General features: G+C 44.7%; 2 protein-coding genes across 7 annotated transcripts in view; one reads left to right on the top strand and one right to left on the bottom strand.

The window, feature by feature from the left end:
* The first annotated feature begins 655 nt into the window (after positions 1-655).
* Positions 656-8185, top strand: LOC147243207 (uncharacterized). Of its 3 annotated transcripts, XM_086188848.1 has the most exons (8): positions 656-2215; positions 2497-2640; positions 3832-3878; positions 4072-4686; positions 4788-4876; positions 4951-5122; positions 5384-5457; positions 6400-6528. In XM_086188848.1, the coding sequence occupies exons 3-8, from the start codon at positions 3837-3839 to the stop codon at positions 6401-6403; spliced, it is 996 nt and encodes a 331-aa protein (XP_086044974.1). In that variant the 5' UTR covers positions 656-2215; positions 2497-2640; positions 3832-3836; the 3' UTR covers positions 6404-6528. The 3 variants fall into 3 exon arrangements, with proteins under 3 accessions (XP_086044974.1, XP_086044972.1, XP_086044973.1); XM_086188846.1 differs by lacking the exon at positions 5384-5457 and having other exon boundaries at positions 6400-8185; XM_086188847.1 differs by lacking the exon at positions 5384-5457 and having other exon boundaries at positions 660-2215; positions 4072-4671; positions 6400-8185.
* LOC147243206 (mitogen-activated protein kinase-binding protein 1-like) overlaps positions 6896-18221 on the bottom strand; it is a 25258-nt gene continuing 13932 nt past the window's right edge. For 2 of the 4 annotated variants that reach the window (XM_086188841.1, XM_086188842.1), the window contains exons 22-33: positions 17868-18059; positions 17646-17782; positions 17387-17520; positions 14979-15173; positions 14618-14684; positions 13641-13796; positions 12932-13110; positions 12067-12693; positions 11897-11984; positions 11434-11687; positions 10229-10314; positions 6897-8925 (exon numbers count right to left, since the gene is read on the bottom strand). In XM_086188841.1, the coding sequence (XP_086044967.1) occupies positions 8686-8925; positions 10229-10314; positions 11434-11687; positions 11897-11984; positions 12067-12693; positions 12932-13110; positions 13641-13796; positions 14618-14684; positions 14979-15173; positions 17387-17520; positions 17646-17782; positions 17868-18059 (2355 nt within the window). In that variant the 3' untranslated portion in view covers positions 6897-8685. Of the gene's footprint in view, positions 8926-10228; positions 10315-11433; positions 11688-11896; positions 11985-12066; positions 12694-12931; positions 13111-13640; positions 13797-14617; positions 14685-14978; positions 15174-17386; positions 17521-17645; positions 17783-17867; positions 18060-18221 lie in introns of all 4 variants that reach the window. The other 2 variants (XM_086188843.1, XM_086188844.1) reach the window with 2 other exon arrangements.

The following is an 18221-nucleotide window of genomic DNA, read 5'->3' as shown; positions in this document are numbered from 1 at the left end:
TTTGGCCACTTGGAGGCAGCAACAGAAAGTATGAGGAGCTGCTAAAGAGGTTCTGTCTTTGGTTTGTGGTCTCTACCCAGTTGATTGTCAGAAACCTGGCTGGCAGCTTGAGCACTGGCCGGTGATGAACCCCTAAAAACTTGGGGAAGATCCCCGTAAAAACTGCACTTTTTTCACCCAAAGACCTTGGCGGAGGTCCACTCTCCTGAGTACTTCACAACGAGCAAAAAATATGCAAAAATATGATGCAGCCAAATATTTAAACTGATCAACATGCTTTCAGATTCAAACCTCAGTTATCATCAAATCTTGTACAGTTTTATACAAAAGATGTAGAATGCCCCTAAACTTGAAGTACTAATGAGATATTGATTGCCCCATTATGAACACACACACACACACACACACACACACACACACACACACACACACACACTCACTCACTCACTCCCAGAGGCTTCAGACTCCCAAATTGGCCAGCCACACCCTTCCCTAGCTTGATGTGTGGTGCTGTGAGCCACAGCTGACCTCTTGAGGTCTGACTACAGGCTTCTCCACACACTCATGAAGAATTCATGAGTGTGTGTGTGTGTGTGTGTGTGTGTCCGTGTGTGCATGCATGCATCTGTGCCTTTGTACTGAGCATGCTAACGCAACACAAAGGCATTAAAATAGTTGTATACAGTAGTATTGTGCAGGTCATTGTGTTATACACACAATGCTGATCATAATACTGCAACAGAGCCATGACATTAGAGATTAGCAAAGCTTTTCTGTTATATCTAAACAAAAAAACAGAAGAAAGAAGGAAAAATTGAGAAAATATTTTAAAACAACAATACGTAACTATTCTACCTATAAGAGTAACTGTTGCAGGGACATTTTATTGTACATTTGTATTTGAGTCACCTCTCCTCTCCGCAAATTCTGGTTCCTCCCCATTTATGTTGAAAAAGTACAATCACACACATGAAGCTGTGTGCAAATTCAGGCCTGAAACGATCTTTCCTTTAAGCTAACCAAATGTTTTTTTGTATAAAAACCTGACTGATTTTAACTCCGCTGACAAACACATCATTATTTTCTGATAGGGATTTGTATCGGTTTTGGAAGCGGCCTGCAACAGAAATGGAGAAATAGAAAAAGGAGGAGTAGAAGCCCTCAGTTTAAGCTAGCGTCTTTAGCTTAGCTTGGAGCCCCACTGGCTTCTCCTGCCGCTGCTTGTTCTCTCTCTGACAGTCTTCTTCAGCCCAAAACTGATGGAGTGATCTGATGGTCTCCACCTTAATCCGTTTGCAGTAAAAACGTGAAGGGATTCTATGTTCTACTGGTTGTTTGGAGGTCACTGTGCTGTAGGCCAAGCATGGCTGAACTGAGCAGTCTAAAACGAGCTTCATTACCATTTGTGACGATTAATAGTCGCAAATGGCAGGGAACATGCGAACTGTGGCGTTGCCCCATCAGGTTGACATTTTCTGGACATTCTTTATACATTTGATGATCCTTTTCGACAATCAGATTAATTAACGGCCAAATACCTTTGTCCATATCAGAGCTGTTGCGTTGGGTGACAAGGTTACTGTAACCCTGAGCAGTAGCAGCAACCCCGCTACTTACCTGAAAAGAATGGTGCAACCTTCTGATGCTCTTCACTCTCTAGCACCCAGTTGGTGTTAGAGAGAGAAGAACCAGTTGGAAAAACCTTCAGGCACTGAATTCTTGGAGGATTACATTTCAGCATTCTAGCCATTTCTGACATTTTCTAGCTCAGATGATGGTTAATCTAATCACGGTCTGAGAGGAACCAGTGTATCTTTGCAAGACCCCAAATTGAAGTGTTATTTGTTGTGAAGTTGCCCCGGAGATATCTATTTGGTTGAGTTCACATTTCCTCTGTCAGGGTTAACTCTAGCGAGGATTTGCTTGCTTTTGCAGGAAGAACTTTGGAAGTATTATTCGAAAGCCACTTAAGATTTTGATTGTGTTGCATTTGTCCAGTGACACTGTCAATTTCAGCGATGACGAGAGGCAGCACAGTGAGTTAACCTGAGAGTGACCCGTCAGGGACGTCTGGAGTATTTGGACACACAGAGAAGAGCTCTGACTCATGGCTCCGTGTAGCCTGGACAGACATGGCATGACGTCCCATGACTGCTCAACAGTGAAGTGAACCGCATCATCACAAAAAGGGACATTGTGCTGTCAGTGGCTCAAGGTAAAAGAAAAGAAGGTCGTCTGGTGGAGATTATAACATTTTATGTCGGCTGTACAATTCAATATTTTGCATGTGCAGTTTGGGATTCAGTCGTCCTCTAGTTTGCTTTCCCTTTTAAAAAATCTAAAAAAAACATTAGAACTCTCTTTGAAAACTATGTGACATCGGGGACGATGGGATCAAATTAAAAATTTCTTAAAAAAAAAACCTGTTGCATCATCAACAAATATCTCTTATTTTCAGTTTTGATGACATGTGAGTGTGTATCATTTTTTCCTGAGTGTATTAATGAAAAGGGGAGTGGCCAGGTGGTGGCGTCTATAAAAGTGTTTCAGTGGGTCTTACTGAGTGCAACAATCCCACCGATTCTCGTAGACAGCCTGCATCTTGCTCCTGTGTGCAGCCGAGGACCGAGGAGACGAGAGGTAACTTGTCTTTTTAATTTCTGGTAGTTTACAACAAATGATGTGTATCTATCTCCACAGCGAAAGTGTCAACAGTACAATGATGCAGTAAATCAGAGGCTCTCAAACTTTGTCATGCTCTGGACTCTCTGCTGGCCCCCATTTTAGGAGATGCTGCTCCGTATATCTAGAGGTGTTTTGGTCCGATGCATCCAAAGCAATAAAAACTTAGAATCTATTTATTTCCAACAACGTTTGTTTTCCCTCTGGGTTTTACTAATATCTGTTGCTGTCAAATGAAAGTCTGCTCTTTTACTCATCGGTGCATTTCTGCTAATTTGCTAAAAAAAAAAAAAGTTTTTCACACAATGAACGATTATGTAATTTTTCATCACTTTTTAAAGTTTATATTTTAAGTTTTTTTGTTTTGTTTTGGTAGCTGTCGGGGGGGGGGTGATGAGTAAATCAGCAAGACACGTCTAAAAGTAAATAAACAGGAAAAAAAATTCCAGGAAATCTGACAACGAAACAACACATACGTTTATTAAAACGATATATCTAAGTTGAAACTGTGTCCAATTTCTTGTTTAAGTGTTTCTTTCAAATGTTATGTTAAAACTAGACGATGATCTCTGTTGGTTTACATGTTTAAACTAATAACAAAAATTAGAGAGAGGCATTAAATAGCAGAGCCAGGTTGTTACCTGAATAATTTAGTTATGTTGATTGAATCTGCAGTCACAAGAACAAATAGAGTGGAGCTGAGAGAATCATTGTTGCCACACATTCTTCTCTTAATGCTCGTAGCTGATTGTGCCATTATGTCTCTCCGTGCCTGCCGTCATCATTCAGTTACTGCATTCACACAGCAGCATCACATCGGCGCTGGGAAGTTTGATGGGCTTCTGGCATTTGCTGACACTTTGACATCTTTATTAGCTGTAGAGTCCTCTAGTGGTTGCCGGAGGGACTGTTCCATCTTTCTGGAACTCATTAAACCTCAGCGTGACAGCTGTACAGGCCATGACTTAATACATTCATGTCTTATCTAACTTGTGTTCATTTTTTCTTGGGTATAACATTCTATTTATATTTTCTCTTGTATAAGTTTGCTGTCCCCACTTTTGTGTTTCTATGAAGTCGACCTGAAACTTGTGACGATGACGTTAAACTAGATAATAAATAAGAGTCGGCTTGTCTTTGTTGTGGCAGGCAGCATGGATGTAAGTAGCTCGTCACAGTGTCAGATCCCCACCATGGTAAGAATGCCGACTCATTACAATCATCTCTTCATCTAAAATCTTCGCTTGTGTCATCGGGCCGTGTTGCAAATGCAAGCTGGTGTCCTCCATCCTTTCAACCCTCTCTCTCCCTCATATCTCCATCCTGGCTGCTGACCCTCATCCCCCTCCATCCTCCCCCTCTCCTCCTCCTCCTCCTCCTCCTCCTCAGCCTGCTGATGCTCTGTATGGCAGCTGCCCCCCCTCTGGTTCTGCCCCACAGGCTAACAGCCTTTGGCCCAGCCAGCCGTCTGGAGCCAGCTTCCCTGCATGGCAAGGACAGACCAGCCTGCCCGCACCATGCTGGACTGGCCAGCCAAACATGCCCTGCTGGCCTGGGACTCAACCAGTGCAGGTTTCCTTCCCTACGCCTAGTTTAGTCCCAGCTTCAGCTCAGACCATAACAGCATCCCCTGCTCCAGTTGCAAGCATGACCCCTGCCCCTGCCCTAGCCCCAGCCCCAGCCCCAGCCCCATCCCTAGCTCCAGCTCAACCTCTGGCTCTGGCTCCAGGGCAAAACTGCCAGCCCTGCTGGCCAGGCCCCCAGTACCAGCCTCCCCAGCCTCCTGCTCCAGCTCAAGCTCAGGTGCCTGTTCAAGTCCCGACTGTATCTCCAGCACCTGTTCCAGCTCCAGCCTCTGGCCTCCATCCTAATATCCCGGGGTGGCCTGCCCACCCTAATTGGCCTTACAACCCTGGACAGTCTGGATGGCCTGGACAGCATCCATCAATCATGCCTCCACACTGGCTCCCGCCCACATCTGGACCACTAGTGAGTAAAACATGTGTGAGTATGTGGATGGAAACATTCACCAGTGGATAAAAGGATTACTACATCAATGGTGGGTGCAAAAAAAAAGGTTCTAATGTTCCTGTCTTGATGTTTAGAGTGTGCCGTACAACTTGAACCTGGCCCGGGGGGTGTATGACAAGATGATGATGACCATCTTAGGTTATGTCAAACCTAATGCTAAAATGTAAGCTAATTCACATGAACGTGAAATGTGTAAAGTCTCCGGATCCTGTTGTAACCGGCTCTGGTTCCTCACAGGTTCACAGTGAACTTCCTGAAAGGAAACGACATCGCCTTCCACATCAACCCTCGCTTCAATGAGGGCGGCAAACAGGTGCTGGTCCGTAACCACAAAGTGGGTGAGCGCTGGGGCCCAGAAGAGAGGGACCTCAAGGGACCCTTCCCCTTTGCCCTTGGGAGTCCCTTTGAAGTGAGTGTGAAACGCAGAAGTCAGGCTGGGCAGCGGCGTGGGGAACGGTGCTTAAAGATACTATGTGTAGCATGTTTTAACATCAGTGAAAGCTCTACGCTGGCCGCGGAGTCGTGTTACCTGCCGCTTGCATTAATGGTGTGATGGTCACTGTTCCTCAAGTTTGACCAAAAGAAATATTTCTTGAAAATGAAGATGTTTAAAACGCTACACATGGTGCCTTTAACTGACCCCAGGTTACCTCTCCATGGTTAATGTCAGGCTAACGTTTGGCTGGAGAGATGGAAAGGGTTGGAAAGCCGTTTGGGAGCTCTGCTGCTGGGAGACTCCTGGAGGTCAGTAGGGGTCTCATGCTGCTCAATAACCTCACTAACATTTCTCGGCATCTGCAAGAGGTTTTTAAACTAATATTCACCTGTGTGACCATGGACAGTAACACCAATATTCACTCATTACTCTGGATTTCATCCCCCAGCAGAATTCAATTTATTTAATGTGTATTTGTCAGTTAAGGTTGGACTTTATGGATCTCAGATTGCTATAAAATTATAGTAATTGTAAGGACGCTGAGAGAGGTCCATCCCTTCATCCATTTTCTATACTGCTTATCCATTACGGGTTGCCTGGGCTGGATCCTATCCCAGCTGACAGCGGGCGACAGGCGGGGCACACTCTCGACGGGTCACCAGTCCATCGCAGGGCCATCAGGAGCACTTAGGGGCTCAGTTTCTTGCTCAAGGATACTTGGACATGGTCACCGGGAGAAGTGGGGATTGAACCACCTACCCTTCAGTTGCTTGACAGCCACTTTACTTCTGAGCCACGCCGCCTCCTTGCTAAGAAAGGCCCTACTTGTAATTTACTGTACTTTTAAAAGTGTTATCTCATAATAATTAGTTATTTTTCAAGACTTGGCTTGGTTTATCTAATTATGATGACATAACAAAGCTTGTGATCATGTGATAAGATAATAACTCCACACCCGAAATGAGTTTTTATCCTGAGAAAATGTCTGTTAACTCTCGCCAAGACACTGAGCTTCATTATCTCGAGACAACAAGCTCATTAGCCCGGTTTGACCAGACAACTGCTCGTAAAAGTAAAAGTACTACAAGTATGGCCTTTCTAATCTCCCATAGCTTGTGTAGACTGTGCACTTGTATCTTGTTTATTCAATAGTATCAGTATTTTTTCCATTTTAATTCAGCTCTGCACAGAATAACAGCTGACACTTAAAAAAGGAAGTTACAAATTAATCACCTCCGGTTTTATTCCAGATGAAGATTCTGTGCACTCATGAGGCGTTCAGGGTGGCGGTGAACAACATCCCATTGTTTGAGTTCCGTCACCGCGTCAGAGAGCTGAACCAGATAGACAGAATCAACATCCTGCATGACGTCGTCCTCACCTACGTCAACGTGGAGAATCTTCCATAGGAAACGCAAACACTCACCTCAGTGTGTCAACACAGGACACACACACACACACACACACACACACACACACACACACACACACACACACACACAGAGTTCATACAAACCATTTAAACATATGAGTGACAACTGAAACTTTCTCATTTTTATAACATTGTTCTTCGGTCAGCAGGGCCGGCCCGAGGCATAAGCGAACTAAGCGGCTGCTCGGTGCCCCATGGCCATGTTGTTGTTGTTGGTGTTTTTTTTTTAAACATATTAAATATCTTAAAGAAGTGACAACACATTTCAATGAACGAATTAATAATTCAATACAAGGAAATTTGTGTCATGACTCAAGTGCATCCACCCCCAGACCCCCCATCTGGTTTGCACCCACTCTTGAACAGAGGGCACCACCCTTTCCTTATGCGTCCGTGGCCATAGTTCATAATCCGTCTACACTAATTCTTGATAATGTAACAATACAGTGTGACATTTGTGTCAATAATCATCAAGCAAAGTTCACTCCGCGTGGTGAAGGTGGTGATGGAGGTGGTGGCAAAATCCAATTCTGTAAGTCAGTGTGTTAGTTTGTAGTTAAAAATAATGATATGAGCCGAGCACATTTTTTTCACCACAACATCTCCATGACTTGTTTTCTAGACAGCGACCCCAAATTCTCTGAAACATCTGGTTACACACGCAAAATAAACAGAGAACTCCTGTTTTAAGGTGCAAAGTGTGCAGTGCAGTGAATCAGTCTTCCTCTCAGAGCATCTTAAACGCATATGACGCGCAGGAATTTGAACTTCTCAAAAATCCCCGGGGTTTATAAAACTCTTGCCTTGATTTTTCACAACATTTTGAATCTGGTAATAAACACAAGCTTTGTTTACAGTGTGTAAATTCTACTACTACCGTATTTATTGTGTACAATCTTTTCTATATTTCATTAAACCGCTACTAATAGAAAATAATGTACCAATATTGCCTGAACTGGAGTGACTGTCAAATTAAAGTGCCGAAGCAGAAATGCACGATCATGTTGGAGTTTTTAATTGTGTTATTTTATTGTTTTATTATACCTTATTAGAGGGAACTGTGTTACAGCGAGACGGAAGAAAAATAATAACAAAAATGCCAGTAGGATATTAAAACAGGTCAATTAAGATTTCCACAGACTCTTTACTCGATGTACATAAAGCCTTTGAAATGTCTCTAAATGTGTAATTATTTTTGCAACAAGGGAGACACTATTGGCACACAAATAAGAATCACAGACGCAGAACCGTGCTAAAACGTCTCCTGAGTCCGACACCTGACACTCACCGCTCACCTCACTACACGCCAGAACCGTTTCAATCCTCACACCTGATTTTACTTCCTCTTTCCTCCCACTCCCACTTCCTCTTTCCAAGCCAAACCTGAGCGTTGGCATCTCAGTTGTAGCTAGAATCTGAAATGATCTTGTCACAAAACACCCTGGAAACCGTGGCGGATCCTACGGCGTGGCCACGGAGAACAAAACATTTCTTATTGTTCCCTTGATTTATTCAATTTGTGGCCGTGAGGTATTACATCTTACTTCAAAGTTGTTGTTTTTTTTAAGCCACGTGATCTAACTTCCTCCATCTATTTGATTCATTTGTGGGAACAAGTTTTATCTCGTGGATGCAAAATATTTTGCTTTCTAAACCCAGCATGTAATAAATGAACCTCTGAAGCAACTTCTTCTGTCATTTTGAATACACAAGTAGCATTAAAACCCTCATAAAATGTGTTCGGTTAGCTGGAACCCTACCCTACGGGTCATCTCATAATAATTATCTAATTATCTGATTTTTGTTTAGTCAGCTCCACTTGTACTTGTTTTTCTGCTCCACGTGTGACTGGATCATCTTTGCTCCTCTAGTGATTCCCTTTGATCTATTCTGCTTAGAAAATAGATTAGTTATTTCGTAGAGAACATAAAAAGAGCAATGGCAACTTGAAAAATAAGGCAACTTCATGATTTTTTTCAGTGCTTATTCGTTAACATTTCTCGAAATAAATCACACACAAATTCGTGCAAAAAAAAAGAAAGAAATGTGCTATTTTCAGTGCTTGTGTGCAACATTCACACAGCAGACGTATCCGTCCATCTCTTCAGATCTTGTTATCGAGTTTTCTCTCCACTGACTTCAGCAGCAGCTCGGCGTACTGCTCCAGCAGAGCCAGGGCTTTCTCTCCCTCACCTTTGACCCCTTGGTCCCCTCGGGCCCCTTCACACGGTACGGTGGGATGAGCCAGAGAGTCCAGCTCAGACTTGACCGTGAACAGGGTGTCAGAGAGCATGTTCTTCATCTCCTGCTGATCTTCACCGGACTCTGGACTGCAGTGTAGCAGCTGCTTTTGATAAACATGTGCGGAATAAACCAATCAGAGAGGGGGGATGTTAGTTTAGCTGTTTTTACAGCGTTAAATGATATATTTTAAACATTCATGCGTGTTGATATGAATCAGCGTAGGAATGAAAAACAAGGGCCCTGTTGTGGATCTGAGCCACTGTGTGATACAATTTTGTCATAAAAGAGTTTATGTGGTTCTATGTGCCTGTGATATTGTGCCAAAGGTTTTCATTGTATACAAAACCATATGCTGACATACAGTATATCCTTGATACCACCTTAAGATGAGTTCAGAATGAATTGAAAATGAGCGACACTTCATTCAAAAGTGTTTTTCACCTTGTAAGTACTCAAAAATGGACGCCTAGAGCTCGCTCCATCACGTGTTCGGGACTCAAGAATGCAGAGAGAGCGAGCCAAGTATATTTAGCTTGATGCTAACAGAGACTGATGACTACCGACAGCAAAACTGCTCGAAAATGCCTGTTGACACACTCTCAAATACATAATCCAATATACTCCACATCTTCTTCATCCAGCCATATGCTCGGCACTCCACAAACATTTTGATTTGTGCTGAAGACAAATAGGCTACAAAACATCTAGTTCAGCGCTGTCAAGAAGCTGGAGCTAATTAGCTTGAATGCTAGTCACACTCGCTGAAAGTGTTACGTTTTTCTTCTTTTCAGCCTAGACCAAAGTGTTTTTGAATTGCTGACCAAACAGCTAAAGAAGATGTGTACATGACAGTTTGCCAAAAGATGTTTTGGGGCAGTTTTACTGTTAGCTGGCACATTTAGCTTCAGTCTAAACGTATATGGCCACCTCTTTCTGGATTCTGGAGTCACAAAGTTGCATTTAAGGAGAAAAAAAAAACAACACTTTTCAGAGCCCAAGAAAACTATTTGTACCTGAAAAGCAAAATTTCTTTTTTTTTTTGGTTGAGGCTTCGCTCATCCCAACATGTTTAACAGACACAAACATCCTTACAGGGCATTCCCAACATTCCTCCAAACTGTTGGAGGTAAATTGATTTTGTGTGTTATCTTTTCTATCAGTATATAATAGAAGTGTTTATGTATAGAGGACTCAATCTAACCTGACCCTGTGGAACCACTTCTCTGAAAACATCAGAACTTGTTTTATTTTCCACGGGTACACAGTAACCTGAGGTATCCATAGTAACCATTATTTGAAACTATGCAATGCAACATTTTGCATGTATGAGGTGTCACTTTTTACCCCCCCCCCCATCTCTTACTTTTACTAAAGCAAACACAAAACTCAATTTTCCCACCGACCGTCGTGTAGAGCGCGATGGTTCTCCTCAGACTGCTATGAAGTTCGCTGACAGTCTGCCGACAAGTTTCCAAGGTGATGCCGTGATCTGCAGTGTGAGGGAGAGAGAGTGAGAGAGCGAAAGCGAGGAAGAGAGAGAACCAGCATGTGACGGACCAGATGACACATGCACAGTCCAGCGGATAGCACACACAAACCCACACTGTTCTCAAGCGAAATAGGCGCTCAGTTAATGCGGAGAGAAAGGTTGAGGAATGTTAAAACAACAAGAAAAAGTGGAGGAAGAATAAACTACAAAAAAAAAAAGAAGACATGAGGAGGCTGCAGCAGAGAGCTGTGCAAGCTGTGAAAAATGATTTCACACCTCGTAACCTCCCGCAAAACACAGTGGAAGCCACAAATGCGGAGTGGATGTCAGGCTTAATGATGTTTATGGCGTTTTCAAATGAAAGTAAATGTGTTGTTCATCCACGCTACAGCAGGAGCAGACGTGTGAGCCATGTGAGGGCGAAATTCTCTCAGCTGCAGCTTCTGTAAGCGTGAAACTACGGCCGTTCATGGAAGATTATCGCTTCTGAAAGCTCTCTGAGTTGATTATTACGAGGGTGGCTTCAACACCAGAAATCTGATCCAGCATCAGTGGTCCGACCCTCAAAAATATAGCCTACATGAGTAATTATAATTTGGTTTGCTGCTGTATTTTTGTCCGTTTTTTGTTGTTGTTGCTACTTATCGAGTTAATTTCTTGTGGTTTTAACAATTCTCTTGCCATTTTAGTATCTTTTGCAATTTTTTTTCTGGCTCACTTGGTTTGTTTTCTTTCCAAAAACACGGGGCAGTGCCGTGAGGACGGGATGAACATATGAAATTAAATCAATTGGCAGGAAATTACATAGAAGTTACCACAAGAAAAGGTGGCAAAATTCTCAATTAGAAAACTGAAAGTAATAAACTTGATTAAAATCGCAAGAAACCTAATTAATAGTGTTATATTTATAAGCCAAAGCTTTCCTGAGCATTTAAATAAAAGTGAAAAACTGTTCCTTCTTCCCCAAGGACTCCCTGAAAGACCCTCTGGGGGCCCTAGACTGCATGTTGAGAACCCCTACTAGAACACTGATGATAACTGAAAAGTGCCACAAAGAAAAACCTGCCATCCTCCTCCGCTGACGGATTTCAGAACCTCCCAGTTTTCTCTTGAACTCACCGTAGTGATCTCGGCACTGACAGCAGGAGGGCAGCCACAGAGACGGAGACGCGTGAGACAGACAAGCGTACTGACAGACAGGACGGACGACGAGAGACGAACGGCGTGAAGGGACAGAGTGATGAAGAGGAGGAAAAGTTGTGAAAGGATTCTGGGAGGTGAGACCTGGCTGGGGGTCGGCACTCGTCGTTTGGGGCTGTTCGAACACCAGAGGGCGCTCTTCAGTCACAACCACCTGTCCTGGATCCTTGGTGCTGGGAGACATGTCAGTTTGGGATTGTGTCAGTACTATTTGGTACAAGCACTAGTACTATTAAACGAAATGGTCACAATTTTTAGACCTGCTTAATTCAGCTCATGTGTTACACACATCACCACATCCTGTTTGACAACTTGCTAAGAGATTCTTACCAAACTGTTAAAAACCTACCAAAGAATACGAGCAAGTGTTTATCAGCTGTACCTCTCAGACGCAGAGCCGCTCATGTTCTTCAACAGTTGTGAACTCAGCAGAGGTGGTTCCAAAGTAAGAGACAGATGTCTTCCCAGTGCTGAAGACAACAACACACAGAGACACATGTAATCAGCTGCTGGGTTTGTGTCGTATCTACGGCAAAAGGATTTCCGTCCAACCTTGCTTGTTGCCGGATGCAGCATCACATACGGGGTCGATGAGTGGGGTGGAAGCCCTCGCGGGGCATCCAGACAAACTTGGTTTGACCTCCAGACAGAGGCTGCGTCGAGGGCTGAGAGGCTGCTTGGGGAGGGGGATGCGAGAGGGCGGGATGTTGTGGGTGAAGGTGGATGTCGGTAAAACTGTAGCAGTGGGGTGAGGAGTAGGGGAGGGGCAGGATAATGGGGGAGATGATGATGATGATGATGGTGATGAAGGGACACATGAGGGGAAAGCTGTGACAGGAGATGAGGTGAGAACAGGAGGCTCAACCTCCAGATCCCCAGATAATCTCCTGCCTTTGGGGAAGGAATGGGAGGTGGGTGAGGAGGCCATCTGGATACCCTCACCCAACGAGGAGGAGCGGCTGCTTTTGGCCATGGAGCTGGCCGTCGGGTTCATGTAGGAATGCTGTGGCTTGAGTTTTGGGCTGTCCCAGGGCAGAGGGGACTGAGGAGACTGGGGGGACCCCGAGGAGGGGGAGGAAAAGTGGAAGGAAGGCTTGGGAGTGTCTTGATCCAAGAAAAGATGCTGAGGTCTCTTGCGTAACTCAGTCCGGTCACTAGAGGTCACAGGGGAGCGCGGAGCTGGAAAAATGATGAAGGGGAAGAAGCCATTATAACTTATTTTGGGGAAATACAAAGACATTTAATTATAGTGTGTTGAATAGTTAAGAATACTTGCCAATGACTTAATTACTTAAATGAAAGAATGAAACTATCTCATACTCAACAAAACGCCTCTCACATAAGATACTCTATTTATTAATAAAGAACCTGTAGAAAATACACGGTGATTAAAAAGCTCAACGTGGATGAAACATACAGTCAGAGGCCAGGTTCTGGGCCGAGTGGGATTTCTGCAAACAAGTCCCTCTGTCCAGCAGCACTGGAGGTTTAGATGCAGGGTTGGACATCCGCCACAGGTGGGACATTGACGTCTTCTTCTTCTGGGGTCTCAGGGTAGGAGCTCCATCTCTCTCTGGAGGAACCGCGCCGAGCCTGCTGAAAGGAACGCCGCAGCGTTAACAGAACTGCGCCCATATGGTGACACACACGTGTTTTCTGAGCAACACCAAACATCCTCCATACACACCCTCCTCTTCTTCTTTGCAGCGAGCTAGCTAGCAGCGATTTATAGATCGGAGCAAAAGATGAAGGGATCTTGGGAGGAGGAGTGAAGAGGCACCATTCTGTTCATCAGAAGTGTGCGTAACGTCAAAATGATGCTGTAACAGCAACTTCAACCACAGCAAATTAGTCCCATTTATTTGCGTGTGAATAATTTTTTTTAGGTGATATTTTTAGCTCGGTTCACTCTGCCTTTGTTTACCTCAATGCATTATTAATCATCGAGTACTGGAGTAAAAAGGTAACCCCGGGGAATATGTCCAGCATTTGTTGTATTAAACTTCTTAATGTTTTATAATACATATTTAAGCAAATCAAGTGCTGTTTGTGTTTTTTCTCATCCGAGTCAGCCGAAGCAAAGCAGAGGGCATCTAATAACCTCTCGCTTTTAGTTTCCTTCTTACTTTAGTGCCTCACTAGTTGCAGGGGACTCAGGAGTCACGTCCTCCGTGTTCCTGCTCTGTCCGTCCTCCATCAAGGGTCGGACCTTCGACACGGGGGGTTTGGGAGAGCGGCTGCTTGGTTCCATTCTGGATACTTTGGCAAATAGCGGTGCCGCTCTGCACGGAGAGAGAGACGCCGTCAGGGAGATACGCTCACTTCACAGGTAGTCTTGACAAAAGTTCCATGGGTAATTCTTAGCTCCTGGCATCTGTTGTGCAACTCTTGCAAATAGCAGTCAACCAGACTTGCAACCATGTTGATGTCAAATGTTAGTGTTCTACAGCGTGTAAAAACAAATTTGCGCATGAGAACATTTCATGAATGAATGCTCTGTACACAGTATCGATGTAGAGGGATGATGTGCTCATCTCAACTGAAGCCAAAAGACCCCAATTGCCCCCCAGAGGCTCCTTCCAGTGCAGGTCATAAATCCTGGGACTAGAGCCAACCAAAATACACCACATACTTAAGGCACTGTGGCAAAATCTCTCTGTAAAAGAGCAGCTTAGCGGTAAAATGTCCCCTGAAATTTATTCAGGTGGGACCTCCGTCCAGCCCCCGACCACTAAAGCCCAGACTCTGGTTTAAAACCTGCACAAGACATCAGGATCTGGGTTGTTTTACTTCTTTTTTTTTTTTTTGTTAAGTGCAGTGAGTTTGATGGGAACGTTGTTATTTCTTATTCCTATTTATCTATTTGGTCCACGTAACTATGAAGCTACAGTGAGCAGCGGTTTAGTTTGGCAGCAATGCGTCGTGCATCGCAAATATAAAAGTAAATAGAACCTCGTCTCCTCCAACAGACCAAATAATACCCGGAGTTAATGATGTCAATTTAAAGTGACACCTTGGCTGGATGAGGAGGGTACACAGATGGCTTAGCAGAGTCAACACAAGCTGGTAATTATAGCTGCTGGTCTGATATGGTCAACAGTACCTGTTATTATGTCCTCTAGCCAGGAAGCGTGAAGACATACTGAGCCTCGGGACTCTGCTCTGCTCAGCTGCAGAAGACATCAAGAGACGAAAGTAAAACAAAAATCAATATTTCTGAGTCTCTTTGTGCTTGTGAGATTATTGTAAAGCATTTGGAAATGGGTTTATTATTATTAGGACTATTATTATTGTTCACATTGAAGCTGGGTAAGAGGAATAATTGTCTTACTATCTCATGTTAAATAGGATTTACTTTTTTTCAATACTGGGACGGAGCCAGACACAAAGCTAAATTAGCCTTCAGAGGCCGTGAAGAGATTAAGCCTGTTCCCTTCGCAGGTGTATTTGTGCGCTTCTCCTACCACGGCCACTGCAGCTGTCTGCCAGCGTCTCAAAGTTCTGCTTAAGAAAATCTTCCTGGCTTCGTTCAGCGGCGTCCGTCACTGTCCTGAGCGCCTCATCCATTTTCATCACTTCCGTCTTCAGCTCCTCCACGTCCCTCCCCTCGTTCTCCTCCGCCGAGCTGTCTTGACTCAGGGACTCAACATCTGCAGAGTCTGAAAGCAAAAAGAACGGAGAGCTCAGGCAAAACCTCCACAACCTTAGTTCGTTTGTGAGGTTCCACGCGACACTCGACTGTCTGGAACACTGAGGCTGAAGCGGTTTTATGATCTGACACGTTTGCATCAGGTGTGAAACCGAAAGCAGCAGCCTAGACGCTGCGCTGAAATCCATCCACGCGGGTATCAGCTTTGCCGTACGTTGAGGAGCTATCATGGCTTTCAAGTTTTAAATCCAGCTCTTGACACACGTAGGACATTTTTAACTTGAAACATAGAGACATAAAAAGAGAGAAAAATACCGAGAAACTGTGTGGTTTTGACATCTGTTTGGTATTCCTCAGACGCTTGCCTGATTTATTCATGTTTATTCTGTTCCTGTGCTGGAAACTCCAGCAGTGGTGTGTAGAATCTTTACGTGATCTCTGTAGACAAATGAGACCGTTCCAGGGAGATGTGTGAAAGCTGGGGTGTGTGTCGCCAACAACACCTTCTCTGATGAAGCAGAGATATTTCTGGATCCTACACACAGCTGTTTTAACGCTATCAGACATGTCGGACTCCAGAGAGTTCTCTGGACCCCTGCCTAATTGGACCAGCGACTTCATTTTTACCCGCATGTCGTCGTTCAACCGCTGGCTGTCCAGGTGGTGTCCAGCGAACCACGTGGGCTTCATAGATAATTGGAAAACTTTCTGGGGGAGACCTGGTCTGATTAGGAGAGACGGCTTTTATCCCACGTTGGAAGGAGCTGGTCTCATCTCTAGAAATATGGCCCAGTTTATAATAGAACCAAAACCCTGACAACCCTGAGTTCAGACCAGGAAGCAGAGCAGCTGTCTTACACGCTTCTCTGTGCGTCCACTAGGGGGCAGTTACCCACCCAAAGCCCCACAGAGACTGTGTCTGTCCCCCCGACCGCGTCAGTTTACTCACTCCAATTCTACTTGCAGAGGAGTCAATCAGAAAAACCTCATCAAAATTAATACAACCACTAAATTAACTCAAAAGAACATCAAAATTAGATGTGGACTATTAAATATCAGATCTGATGACCTGCTCTGTCTCACTGAAACCTGGCTGTGATGATGAGAATGTTCGTCTAAATGAATCCACTCCTCCCAGTCACATTAACACTCACATTCCTCCTGGTTCTGGCCCAGGAGGTGGAGTTGCTGCCAGTTTTGACCAAAGTTTAGTAATAAATCCCAAATAAAATAAGTTGCAATTCATTTGAAAGCCTGATTCTTAGTTTGCCTGGAAAACTCCACAGCCACTCTTATTTATTATTGTGTACCGCCCTCCTGGTCCTTACTCTGGATTCTTATAACCAGTTTAGTTCTAAATCAGATAGTCATGATTGTAGGTGACTTCAATATTCACGTGGACGTTGATAACCACAGTCTGGGCACTGCATTTATACCTCCTCTTGACTCAATTGGTTTCCATCAGTCAGTACATGAAGGAAACAAGCACCTTGGTACAATTCTGACACCAGACAGCTTAAACAAAAAAAAAAACCCAGAAACTGGAGAGAGTATGGTGCTCCCCCTAACTGGAGGAGTCTGGCAAGAGAGCCTCAAAACCTAGAAGAAAGCCCTTCGTAGAACGAGAGCAGTCGACTACTCGGCACTAATCGAGGAACACATCTCTATCTATCTCCACCCATCCATCCATCCATTTTCTATTCTTTTAAAGGTTGTGGGGGGTGGAGCCTATCCCAGCAGCCTTCAGGCGAGAGGCGGGTTCACCCTGGACAGGTCACCAGTCCACCACAGGGCCAACACATAGAGACAGACAACCATTCACACTCACATTTATACCTACGGTCAATTTAGAGTCTGGATTAACCTGGTCCCCTCTTGATGTCTTTGGACTGTGGGAGGAAGCCGGAGTACCAGAGAGAACCCACACAGGAACAGGGAGAACATGGAGACTCAGACAGAGAGACCCCGTGCTCCAGCCGGGGCTCGAACCCAGAACCTTCTTGCTGTGAGAGGACGGTGCTGACCACTGCACCACCGTGCCACCCTATCTGACTATCGGTGTTTCCAATTGCGTTGAAGTTAATGGACTTTGTTTGCTGCCTGCCCGCTACTGGACTGGTTGCCCCTGACATCTTTCAACTATTTCCTGACTTAAATTTCTAATCTCTGGAGTCCCGGTTTACAAGAGTCTCTTCTTATAATTTCATCAGAGTCGAACCTCACCATCTAGGACGCGATCAGGGCTGGACACCCGACTGTCATAGCCCAGAGAGCAGGCACTGTCCGGGCTGTAGCTGTCCTGGCTCCCACTGAGGACATCTTGCTTCCTGCAGTGCTGCTCCTTCACTGTGTAAGCACTGGCGCATGAAAACAAAAAGAGGTGGAAATGATGAGAAACAAGGGAGCAGGAGCACATTTCTGAAATACAAAGGCATTTTTGTTCTCAATCTTGTGACACCGCGAGTGCTGGGAAATGACCCACCAGCCTTGAAGACCCGAATCGTCCTGGTTTTTCTCAGGGTAGAGCCCAGCGCCGTCCTCGATGCCCTTGGACGTGTGAGAGGACAGCCAGTCGGAGTGCTGCCAAGGCCGATGCCGTTTAGCTTTCCCCTCAAACTGCTGCTGTAACAAAGGGAAAGAGCTAAGACGGAGATCAGGTGAGAGAGAAACTTCTACTCCCAACAGCATGGATGTCCGTACGCACCATGGAGTCCTGCAGGCTGGACGTGCTCTGTCTCTCTCTGTCATACGGGGGGCAGGTGGGCTGTTTCTTGTGAGCAAAGGTCTCCAGCTGCCTCAGGTCCAGCATGGATTTAACCATCAGCTCCAGAGAGCCCATACGATGAGACCAGCGCCTCCGAGGACGCCTGGAAGAGTCGGGCATGACGACTCCGGGCTGTGAGGAGAGAGCAGCGACAGCGAGCTCGGTTTACTCATGAGCTCCAACGGCTTAAATTCAAGATCCGATGTACTAAATGAAGACAAAAGGGATTCTAAAAAGTTTGTGCTGAACATTATGATAATATTAAATAAAATTATCTGGATTTGCTGAGGCCTT

This window comes from Aulostomus chinensis, chromosome 20 (assembly GCF_037954235.1).
Source record: "Aulostomus chinensis isolate RoL2024-O1b breed Wild chromosome 20, RoL_Achi_v1.0, whole genome shotgun sequence".
Lineage (NCBI taxonomy): Eukaryota > Metazoa > Chordata > Actinopteri > Syngnathiformes > Aulostomidae > Aulostomus > Aulostomus chinensis.
This window is presented reverse-complemented; position numbering and strand designations above follow the sequence as displayed.

What these genes read in the sequence shown, in the direction of transcription:
- LOC147243207 (XM_086188846.1), top strand. Translation starts at nt 3,837, where the DNA reads ATGGATGTAAGTAGCTCGTCACAGTGTCAGATCCCCACCATG. An exon ending in CACTAGTGAGTAAAACATGT is followed by an intron (nt 4,687 to 4,787) that starts GTGAGTATGTGG and finishes CTTGATGTTTAG; the next exon opens with AGTGTGCCGTACAACTTGAA. An exon ending in GTCAAACCTAATGCTAAAAT is followed by an intron (nt 4,877 to 4,950) that starts GTAAGCTAATTC and finishes GGTTCCTCACAG; the next exon opens with GTTCACAGTGAACTTCCTGA.